The 12,047-nt window shown below is 46.8% G+C and overlaps 1 protein-coding gene across 1 annotated transcript in view; it reads left to right on the top strand.

Annotated features, from left to right (window-relative positions):
• The first annotated feature begins 4,229 nt into the window (after window positions 1–4,229).
• LOC144511447 (SPARC-related modular calcium-binding protein 1-like) overlaps window positions 4,230–12,047 on the top strand; it is a 73,513-nt gene continuing 65,695 nt past the window's right edge. Inside the window, exon 1 of the mRNA XM_078241810.1 lies at window positions 4,230–4,677. Within this exon, the coding sequence (XP_078097936.1) occupies window positions 4,591–4,677 (87 nt within the window). The 5' untranslated portion in view covers window positions 4,230–4,590. The remainder of the gene's footprint in view (window positions 4,678–12,047) is intronic.

The following is a 12,047-nucleotide window of genomic DNA, read 5'->3' on the forward strand; positions in this document are numbered from 1 at the left end:
CAGGAATCTAACCTCAGGCAGAGCAAAAAAGGTGACAAGTATGAGAAGGGAGGTGGTCAATGCAGGACTGAGGGTGTTGTACCTAAATGCACGCAGTATATGGAACAAGGTAAAAAAGCTTGTTGCGCACTTTAAAATTGGCCGGTACGGTTTTGTGGGCATCACAGAGACGTGGCTGCAAGGGGATCAGGGCTGGAATCTAAGTATCCAAGGATATGTGTCCTATCGAAAGGACAAGTAGATGGGCAAAGGGGGCGGGGGTTGTATTGTTAGTAAGGAATGAAGTTAAATCGATAGCAAGAAGCGATATAGAATCAGAAGACCCTGATGGGAGTTATGTGCAGGCCCCCTAGCAGTAGTCAGGATGTAGGGCAGAAAATAAATCAGGAGAGAGAAAAGGCACATAAAAAAGGCAATATTACAATAATCATGGGGGACTTCAATATGCAGGTGGACTGGGAAAATCAGGTAGGTAGTGGATCCCAAGAAAAGGAATTTGTGGAATGTCTAAGAGATGTTTTTTTGGAGCAGCTTGTGACAGAGCCTACTAGGGAACAGGCAATTCTGGATTTGGTAATATGTAATGCGGCAGACTTGATTAGGGAACTTAAGGTGAAGGAACCCTTAGGGAGCAGTGACCACAATTTGTTTACGATTTACATAGATGATTTGGAGTTGGGGACCAAGTGTAGTGTGTCAAAATTCGCAGATGACACTAAGATGGGTGGAAGAGCAAAGTGTGCAGAGGACGCTGAAAGTCTGCAAAGGGATATAGATAGTGTAAGTGAGTGGATGAGGGTCTGGCAGATGGAGTACAATGTTGGTAAATGTGAGGTCATCCATTTTGGTCAGAATAAATCGGAACCTATATCAACACCGCACTGACCCAGATAACAGAAGAAAGCCTTGGGAAGAGAGAAAAACACCAGGATAAGGCCACAAACACAAGATGTGCTTTGACAGTGTGCACTCTCTCATGCACAAACCTCAAGAGAGTGCTCTAGTTTCCTCCCACAGTCCAAAAGACGTGCTGGTTAGGGTGCATTGGCCGTGCTAGATTCTCCCTCAGTGTACCCGAACAGGTGCCGGGGTGTGGCGACTAGGTGATTTTCACAGTAACTTGATTGCAGTGTTAATGGAAGCCTCCTTGTGACACTAATAAGTAAACTAAACTGATCAATAGTCTCAATGCTCCAGGATTTGGGAAAAGGGACAATCAGTCATGGAATCTGCTCCAGATCCCTTACCAATTCCTGCAGAAAATTAAGTTTGGGTGGCTATCAGCTGAGGACAAGACTAGGCTGCGAGCCACCAGCTCCCTCCCATCCCACCCCACTGCCATGCTTCACCAGTCTGCGGCAGACACTTGGGAAAAGCTGCCTCCGGGATGTAGGTGGAGTGAAGAGCCAGCAAGGAGTTATACCCCCACCCCCAGGGAAGGAAGGGAAATATACAGGAATGGTCACCCATCCAAAAAAATATCACACCTTTCCCAAATAATTCCCTGCGCTGTAAGTTTCCCCTCACAATTCATGCCAGCTCTTGGCTCTCGGTAAATTTATTAACATGTAAGTCTTGCTCATCTTGAATCACCGTTCCTGTGGACTGGCGGGGAGTAAATAGGAAAAATGACGTTCAAAATCAGGTGCTAGACCTGTTTGAAGAGTTTGGGTGCATATATATATAGACATTAACCTTAGTGAGGGGGCTAAATGGCCCTTTTTCACCCCCCTTTCCCCGAGACAATTTATTTCAATTTCTTCCCATAAAGAGACAGACTGGGAACTCTGCATGTTGGGAATTGCACACACAAGCCTCGGCACTCCCATGTCCCAGCGTGTAGATGCATCAATCTTTCACACCACCTGCATTCGTTTAACTTTAATCTTCATAGTCATTTTTAAAAACAAATTAGGTTAAAAATAACACTTGCTCTGGGCTTAAAGAACGTTAGCCAACGTTTTCACGCCGAGAGGCTGTGTTTATACCTTCCTGTTATCGAAAAGACATTCTTACATTTCCACGCTGCATTTCATGATCACAATAGGGAGACGCCGGCGTTGGACTGGGGTAGGGCACAGTAAGCAGTCTCACAACACCAGGTTAAAGTCCAACAGGTTTATCTGGAAGGAGCAGCGTTCCGAAAGCTCATGATTCCAAATAAATCTGTTGGACTTTAACCTGGCGTTGTGAGACTGCTTACTGGTCCACGATCACAGGAGGTCACAAAGTGCTTTGCAGCCAATGAGCCACTTTGAAAACCTCATGCCTCCCACCCGTGTCAGCAATGACGCCCGGGTGGGTGTTAGAAATGGCAAGCAGGACCCGATTTCAGGATTCCCGCTCCTATTCCCATTTCCAGCGATTTTGGATAGCACAGGATAAGGGTGCGGAGAGCACCCCCCACCACCTCCACCTTTGCCAGCTCCACCTACAGCTCCAGGAATTTCAAACCCCAGCCCCCTTGCAATTTTGATGGAGTCAGGGCCGTTCTGTCAGTATGGGTAGATCATGGTACCAAAGAGGGGTTGTTAACCCCAGGCACACCCTAGTCCCATGTGATCCCTTTGGCAGCAAAAGGTAACCATTTATAAGACCGTAAGACATAGGAGCAGAATTAGGCCACTCGGCCCATCGAGTCTGCTCCGCCATTCAATCATGGCTGATACTTTCCTCATCCTCATTCTCCTGCCTTTTCTCCATAAACTCTGATCCCCTTATTAATCAAGAACCTATCTATCTCTGTCTTCAAGACACTCAGTGACCCGGCCCCCACAACCTTCTGCGGCAAAGAGTCCCACAGATTCACCACTCTCTGGCTGAAGAAATTCCTCCTCATCTCTGTTTTAAAGGATCGTCCCTTTAGTCTGAGATTGTGTCCCTCTGGTTCTAGTTTTTCACAGTAAGAAGTCTCACAACACCAGGTTAAAGTCCAACAGGTTTATTTGGTAGCACAAGCCACAAGCTTTCAGAGCGCTGCTCCTTCATCAGGTGAGTGGGAGTTCCGTTCACAAACAGGGCATATAAAGACACAAACTCAATTTACAAAATAATGGTTGGAATGCTAGTCTTTACAGGTAATCAAGTCTTAAAGGTACAGACAATGTGAGTGGAGAGGGTTAAGCACAGGTTAAAGAGATGTGTATTGTCTCCAGCCAGGACAGTTGGTGAGATTTGGCAAGCCCACTTAACCTGCACATCTTTGGACACTAAGGGGCAATTTAGCATGGCCAATCTACCTAACCTGCACATCTTTGGACACCAAGGGGCAATTTAGCATGGCCAATCCACCTAACTTGTACATCTTTGGACTATGGTGAGGTGATGACACCAGACAGGCTGGTGGAGAGGCTAAGCAGAGCTCAGGGAGAACCTGTCAAGACAGAATCCCTTTCATTCACCCCTCACTGTGTTTAACTAAAAGGCCAGAAGCTCAGGTGAGGTGGAATCCTCTACCCCAGGCTTGGCTCGGTGGCGGGTGTGGGACATCCTTTGGAGTGAGATGTTATACCGAGGTCTCGGCTGCCTGTCCTGGAACAAGTAACAGTCCCTGTGGCACTGTTGTGTTTGAAGGAGAGTGGTGTACATTCCTAGCAAAGAATAGTTCATGCGCTGTGAGGCGCTTTGTGACTTACAGATGATGTGAACGGCATCATATATATCATAGAATCCCTACAGTGCAAAAGGAGGCCGTTCAGCCCATCGAGTCTGCACCAACATTCCCTCAGAGCATCTTACCCAGGTCCTATCCCCGGAACCCCATGCATTTAGCATGGCCAATCCACCTAACCTGCACATCTTTGGACACTAAGGGGCAATTTAGCATGGCCAATCCACCTAACCTGCACATCTTTGGACACTAAGGGGCAATTTAGCATGGCCAATACACCTCACTGACACATCTTTGGACACTAAGGGGCAATTTAGCATGGCCAATGCACCTAACCTGCATATCTTTGGACACTAAGGGGCAATTTAGCCTGGCCAATCCACCCAATCCGCACATCTTTGGACTAAATGCAAGGCATTATTTCTTGGTCGGCAATGTGTGAGGTGGAAAGATGATGGATATGAACATTGAGCAGTGTGGCTGTGGGAACATGTAAAGGACGGAAATTTATAGTGTTGTACGAAGATTAGGCTGCTTGTGGGAGTGTCGCTTCCATTCCCTGGGCGGGGTTTCCCCGGACGGGAATAGGATTTAGGAAAGGCTGGTGGGCTGGGTTTCCGGACAATGGGAGGCGGGGTTGGGGCAGGAGTGGGTGGGGATTTGCTCTGTTTCCACGTGGGGTGGACTGGTCCCAAACAGTGCCGTTAAAAGTGGCAGCGATCCCCCTGGAGTGAGAGATCCGGGCCAGCAAAGGCACGGACAGGAGGGGCTGAGAGAGGGGAGCTGGGCAAGGCAGCCTGGCAAAGAAGGATCACCCATCCACTCCAGTGACGGGCGCTGATTCATTCTTGCAACAAGTAAGAGCGAAGCTTCACTCTGAAACTGACAAGGCGAGGATCTCTCTGCAGCGGGGGAGCTGACACCACCCGAATAGCCCTTTCCCGGAATCTCTCGCCCCCTCACCATCCAAAGTACTCGGGATGTCGCCTCTCTCTCTCATCATTCTGACCATTGAACTGCTGGGCTTCATCGCAACCTCCAAACCCCACCGCTTCGACAGGACCCTGGTAAGCAGCGCACTCACAGTATTAGAGAGAGTTCCTTTTCCAGCTCCCCTCTGGGGTTCGTTATTATAAACCCGTCACAGCACTAAAAGCAACTTCCATCCTCCTTTTTTTTGTTTGCATACAGTTCTGGCTGTTTAAAACCCGTCTTAAGGCAAGATTTCCCCCAACGTGGTTAGGCAGAGTTTACATTAGCACCCCTCAAAACTGTCCCAACAGAAGTACTTAAAGTTTATTACATTAACACTGCAATGAAGTTACTGTGAAAATCCCCCATGTCTTCCTTTCTAAGCATTTATGCTTAACATCAGACAAGTTGGAGGGTTCTTTATAGCGTATAATTCTCGGAAACCATTCCTACTGAGACAGTTCTATTGTAAATCTATGTTTGAACTGATCGGTACAATAGAACAAGTGCTTTGCGATTACTTAATATCTTTGTCTGGGTGGCACAGTGGTTAGCACTGCTGCCTCACAGCACAAGGGACTGGGTTCGATTCCTGGCTTGGGGTCACTGTCTGTGTAGTGTCTGAACAGTAAAAAGTCTTACAACACCAGTTTAAAGTCCCAACAGATTTATTTGGCATCACAAGCTTTTGGAACGCTGCTCCTTCATCAGGTCAGTTCATCTGGTCCAACGCCGGCATCTCCACATCACGGTGTCTGAATGATCTCCCCGTGTCTGCGTGGGTTTCCTCCGGGTGCTCCGGTTTCCTCCCACAGTCCTAACGACGTGCTGGTTGGGTGCATTGGCCATGTTAAATTCTCCCTCAGTGTACCCGAAAAGGTGCCGGAGTGTGGGGACCAGGGGATTTTCACAGTAACTTCATTGCGGTGTTAATGTAAGCCGACTCATGACACCAATAATTAAACAATTTGTGCTTCTGTTTAGGGGTATTATTGAATCCAGGGGGGATTATTATTGAATGAGGGAGGAGGGGTATTACTAAATCCAGGGGGGATTATTATTGGAGGAGGGGTATTATTGAATCCGGATGGGGGGTAGAAATCTGGGGTGTTCCGCTCTCGGATTTAGGGTTTGCACACATGCACACTGCAGAGTTTCAGCTGAAGAGATGTTGTACTTTGTGTTAAAATTGCTCGTGTAGCTGTTGCTCCAGTTATTCAGCGCGGGACGAGTCAGGACAGGTTGTTCAGCAGGGAAAGCCTGTTCTCTAAACATATTCACAAGGTGCATTCCAGCAAAATCTGCTCCAGATCAGTCATTTGCTAATTCAACAAGTGTTTGGTGCAATTTTTAATCATTTGATCACGAATTTGTCCAATTTATTGTATATATTTTCTCTTTAAACACACACAGCAATCTGTGATTGTAACGGATCATCTATCACTGGGCTGTCAACGTTTCCCCTAGAGGTCGCAGTTTGCTTCACCAGGGTAACCATGAGGAAGCAGAGATTGTCAACCTGTGTGTTTAAAGGGGCACTGCACCCCACGCTGAACAGAAACAGGTCCTTCGGAGGCGGGGGGGGGGGGGGGGGGGGGGGGGGATAGATGAATTTTGATGAAGGGGTTACAAACTAAAAGGCCACGAGCCAGGAGAGATGAGGAATTTTTGTCTAACACCACCGCTTGTTATGATCTGGAATGGACTGTCTGGAAATGTGGCGGGGAACCACCTCAACAGCGACTTCACTGCTTTCTGGAGGAAATTTGATAATTGCTTGGAAATGATAAAAATGCAGAACAGAGGGTCTGAGGCAGAGCAGCAGGACTAATGGGGTAGTTCAAAGAGGATCAAAACCATAAGACATAGGAGCAGAATTAGGCCACTCAGCCCATCGAGTCTGCTCCGCCATTCAATCATGGCTGATATTTTTCCCATCCCCATTCTCCTGCCTTTCCCCCATAACCCCTGATCCCCTTATTCATCAAGAACCTATCTATCTCGGTCTTACAGACAATGGGCCGAATGGCCTCCTTCTCTGATTCTAACCAATCTTTTCTCCTGAAACATGTTTTTTCTTCATTCTTTAGTGGGGTCTGGGCCTCGCTGGCTGGGCCAGCATTTATTGCCCATCCCTAATTGCCCTTGAATGTGTGGCTGGCTGGGCCATTTGGAGGGTAGTTAAGAGTGAACCACATTATTGTTTTATGTTCGATGTAGTAATTCACCATATAATAATCAATATGTAGGTAAACTAAATTTAAAATTCATCATCTCCCCAATATTCCTCACCTCACCTTTCTGAAAATCTGGTTGTCAAAAAATAACTCTCCCCTTCACGTTTATCTCTATCCCTCCCTCTGATTTCTATAGAATCCCGACATTGCATTTAGCCCATTGAGCCTGCACCGACTCTCTGACAGATCATCCCACCCAGGCCCTATCCCCATTACCCCACGTATTTACTCTGCTAATCCTCCTAACCCGCACATCTTTAGACACTAAGGGGCAATTTAGCACGGCCAATCCACCTAACCCGCACATCTTTGGAGTGTGGGAGGAAACCGGAGCATCCGGAAGAAACCCACGCAGACACGGGGAGAATGTGCAGACTCCGCACAGACAGTGATCCAAGCCGGGAATCGAACCCGGGTCCCTGGCACTGTGAGGCAGCAGTGCTAACCACTGTGCCACCATATTGCCGAAATTGCAAGTTAATACCTATTTGAAATTAAATCTCTAAGTTTGGATATATTTCTAGAATAACTTTATTTCTTGAAGGCTAAATTTTTTTTTCTACATTACAACAGTGACGGCACTTCAGAAGTACTTCACTGGCTGTGCATCGCTCTGAGGTGGCCATTGGTGGTGCTATATAAATGAAAATCTTTCTCTTTTCTCTGTTGAAATGGGGAGAATCTTAAATGTGGTAAACTTGCCAGGGGAGTGCGGAGAATGGATTTGTAATGAGGTGCAATTATTTAGTTACATTTTCCCAGACAGCTGTTTCTAATGATCTGATTTCTGTAGATTGTCTAACCCTGTGCCACGATGATGCAAAATCCAACATGCCATAGCTCGCGTGCGCCACTCTGTGTAGCAGCTATGATTAGGGATAACAATCATCTCTCGTGTAAGATTCAGGTGGAACAGCGGGATGGTTGGCGGACTTCTATCATTTATCTCCCCAATTCCTACGTCTGTGTGGTTGGTAGAGATTTAGGAGGAGTTTCTTTACAGAGTGTTATTGGAACATCGAATGCTTTTGCCACAGGGATTGACTGAGGGATTGGGATCATTGCCCCTCTTTTATCACCGGAGAAAGTTGCGTAAATATGTGAACCAAGGAAACATAGAAGAATGCTGGAGAGAGAGAGAGGGACAGTTCTGATGAAGAACTAAATGTACGGTGGCATAGTGGTTAGCTCTGCTGCCTCACAGTGCCAGGGACCCGGGTTCAATTCCCAGCTTGGGTCACTGTCTGTGCGGTGTCTGCATGTTCTCCCCATGTCTGTGTGGGTTTTCTCCGGGTGCTCCGGTTTCCTCCCACAGTCCAAAGATGTGCGGGTTAGGTGCATTGGCCGTGCTAAATTCTCCCTCGGTGTACCCGAACAGGCGCCGGAGTGTGGCGCCTGGGGGATTTTCACAGTAATTTCATTGCAGTGTTGATGTAAGCCTACTTGTGACACTAATAAAATAAACCTTTGAAGAAAAACGTGGGATGGATGATCTCCTATAAATATCTATGGTGCGACTGAAAGCTGGCGATACCATGCATTTCCAAACTATACCTTTCACTGAGAAATTGAATAACAGTGTGTAAATGTATCAATTTTAAATGCATTTTCTTTAAATTGCCAAGCTCCTTATTAGGAAAGAACAATTGTGATCTTTGAGGAAGATACTTTCAGGTGGTGAGACGGATATTAAAACAATAAAAACATTAAAACCAGTTTTGACTGCAGAAACCACCAGCTTTCCAACTAAGCTTTTTGATGCCTGTAAGAAAAGGCTGGGAACTTGCAGCCCCCTCCTTGGCCAATAATTTTATTCCCTGTCATGTCATGAAGCAGTGATGCATTCCGCTAGAACTTGTATCATGACATCAGGTGTTTACAAACAAATTGAAAAAAATGTGCCAACATTTTTAACCATAAGGGCTGCTTTTTAAAAAAAATATGGAATTTCATATATTTCCCCTCGCCTGTTGAGAAGTTGACACGATATAACAAGTTGTTGCTAACGTGACCCAGCATGGGAAATGTATCATTCCAATTGAGATTGCAAGTGTATTCCTGAAGGAATTTAAATGTAATTTGATTTATGCTGTGGATAATGTATCGTCTGGGACGGGTGTGTGTGTGGTTAGGGGAGAATATGTGTCTTTGTGAGGGAGAAGGGTTGTCAAATCAAGGGATCGGCAGCTGATGGAAGCTGCCAACTTTTCTATTATTTAAGCTTCCAGTTTGAGTTTGGAGGTTCATATCAAACACTTGCGAAATAAAAGATTATTACGTTCATCATCAGTAGGAAGTTTATTATGAAAAATATCTGAGGTTTCACTTTCTTCCCTCCCTTTCTTAATGTCAAGCAGGAACATTGTGGCCGTTCACGCTGGCGGGATTTTCCGGTCCCGTCAACCGTGCACCCCACCCACTCACCCCGGCAGCAAGGGATGCATTCAGTGTGAAAGCCCCGTCCTGTAGTATCTATCCATAACAGCAGGTGTCATGAGAGCACAATATCAGTGACTGGTGGCACCGAGCAGCAAGGATTGAGGGTTGCGGTAACACAATACAAACTGGCCACCAGGGTTCCGAATCTAATTGTCTCTGCTGAATCCCAGCACCGCGACATGTCAGTGTTTTATTCAGGATTCCACTGCTCTTGTCTGTCCTGAACACATGCAAGAAACTTTACATTTAAAAAGCAATGGCTGCACTTTTGAAATGACTTGTGACCCCGGCAGGTCAATGTTACCTTGAACCGCCCACCGTGGGACTGACCACTCATTTTCTACATCACCCGCTCTGCATGGAAATCTATCACCCGTTAATAAAGCAACTGCCCACCAGCGTGGATGTTGCTGGCATCCTATGGTTTGTTAAAATTAACATGTTGAGGGGGTGGCACAGTGGTTAGCAGTGCTGCCTCACAGTGCCAGGGACCCGGGTTCGATTCCCACCTTGAGTCACTATCTCATAGAATCCCTACAGTGCAGAAGAAGGCCATTTGGCCCATCGAGCTTACACTGACCACAATCCCATCCAGGCCCCACTCCGTAATCCCATGTATTTACCCCAGCTAGCCCCCCTGACACTAGGGTCAATTTAGCATGGCCAATCAACCTAACCCGCACATCTTAGGAGTGTGGGAGGAAACCGGAGCACCCGGAGGAAACACACACAGACACGGGGAGAATGTGCAAACTCCACGCACACAGTGACCTGAGACTGGAATTGAACCTGGGACCGTGGCGCTATGAGTGCTAACCATTATGCAACCCCAAAGTGAACAAAGGAGAATGCATGTTCTCCCCGTATCTGTCTGGGTTTCCTCTGGGTCCTCCAGTTTTCTCCCACAGTCTGAAAGATGTGCTGGTTAGGGTGCATTGGCCATGCTAAATTCTCCCTCAGTGTGCCCAAACTGGTGCCGGAGTGTGGCGACTAGAGGATTTTCACAGTAACTTCATTGTGGTGTTAATGTAAGTCTACTTGTGACACTAATAAAAAAACTTTTAAAAATCCTTAATGTTCACCTTTCTTGGGGAATATCTCATCTCCACATTTTCCAAGTCCTGAGTTAAAATGTAACTAAAACATGCAGCTCGACATGCCAAGTACAAAAGCTCTGCAATTTATTAATGTTTCACATTTGATATAAAGAACAAAGAAAATTACAGCACAGGAACAGGCCCTTCGGCCCTCCAAGCCTGCACCGACCACGCTGCCCGACTGAACTAAAACCCCCTACCCTTCCGGGGAGAATATCCCTCTATTCTCATCTTATTCATGGAGTCCAAAGATGTGCAGGCTAGGTTGATTGCCCATGCTAAATTGCCCCATTGTGTCAGAGCGACTAGCTAGGGTAAATGCATGGAGTTATGGGAATAGGGCCTGGGTGGGATTGTGGTCGGTGCAGACTCGATGGGCCAAATGGTCTCCTTCTGCACTGTAGCATTCTATGATTCTATTTGTCGAGACGCCCCTTAAAAGTCACTATCGTATTTGCTTCCACTACCTCCCCCAGCAGCGAGTTCTAGGCGCCCACCACCCGCTGTGTGTAAAAACTTGCCTCGTACATCTCCTTTAAACCTTGCCCCTCGCACCTTAAACCTGTGCCCCCTAGTAATTGACTCTTCCACCCTGGGAAAAAGCTTCTCATGAACATTACAAAAATCTTTGAATCTAGCGATGTACATCCTATTCTTAGGAAAATGAATTATTACAGTGCTTTTATGTATATTTTTTTTACAAAACTGTTGGTTTGTCAGTAGTGGCTTAGCGATGACATTTTGGGAGTGATTGTTTCTGATCCCGCCTGCTCTGATTCCACCTGGGAATGAGGGAAAATTCAGGCGGTGCGCCATTACAAAAGAGATTCCCCACTTCCTTCCCGCTTGTATGCAAATAGCCCTTGTCTCCAGAGAATTTCCCTCTCTTTTGTTCCACTTATTGCTGTTTTCCAACATGGCTCTGTGGAAGTGGTGAAAACTTCTTCAGGATTCCCCAGGAGAGGCAGGTGGCCTTGTAGCAACTCCGTGTCCCATCAAATCAGGCTCAGAATCGACCTCTCTGGAGGGCTGGACTTTGGCCAGCAGCTCCAATGAAGGATGCAGCTATCTTCACACTGCCCAGACCCCCTTCAGATTCATTCTGTCTGCACTCCCACAACCTGAATGGTAGCTTGTGGTCTTGCATCAGAGATTTATTAGTGTCACAAGTTGACTTACATTAACACTGCAGTGAAGTTACTGTGAAAATCCCCGAGTTGCCACACTCCGGCGCCTGTTTGCATACACTGGGGGAGAATTTAGCATGGCCAATGCACCCTAACCTGATCAGAGAGAAATCCTGGCAGAGCCTTGGATGCAGAATGAGTCCCGAGCAAGGAAAATAGGATGGGGCTGGTGGGGGAATGGGGAGTTGCGGTGGATGGCGCGGGGGGGGTGGGGGTTGGTGGTGAAGTGGTTGGGGGGGGTGAAGTGGTGGATGGTGGGGTGGGTGGAATTCTCTTCAATCCAGTTATAACTCATAGCCCACCTATTTCCACTCCTGGGTTTGCTGAGTTAGAGCTTGGTGGTGTTGTCTCAAATGGAATTGTGTGTGCCCCCGCCCCCCTCCTCAGGATGTCTCTTTAAAGGGATCCCAAGGTTAGATTTCCTTTTTTAAAAAATCGAGATGGAATCCTTTCCCGTAACTCATTGCCAAGTACTCCCAAGATCAGATATGAGACAGTTCGCTGT

The sequence above is a fragment of the Mustelus asterias genome, chromosome 24, assembly GCF_964213995.1.
Source record: "Mustelus asterias chromosome 24, sMusAst1.hap1.1, whole genome shotgun sequence".
NCBI classification, from domain to species: domain Eukaryota; kingdom Metazoa; phylum Chordata; class Chondrichthyes; order Carcharhiniformes; family Triakidae; genus Mustelus; species Mustelus asterias.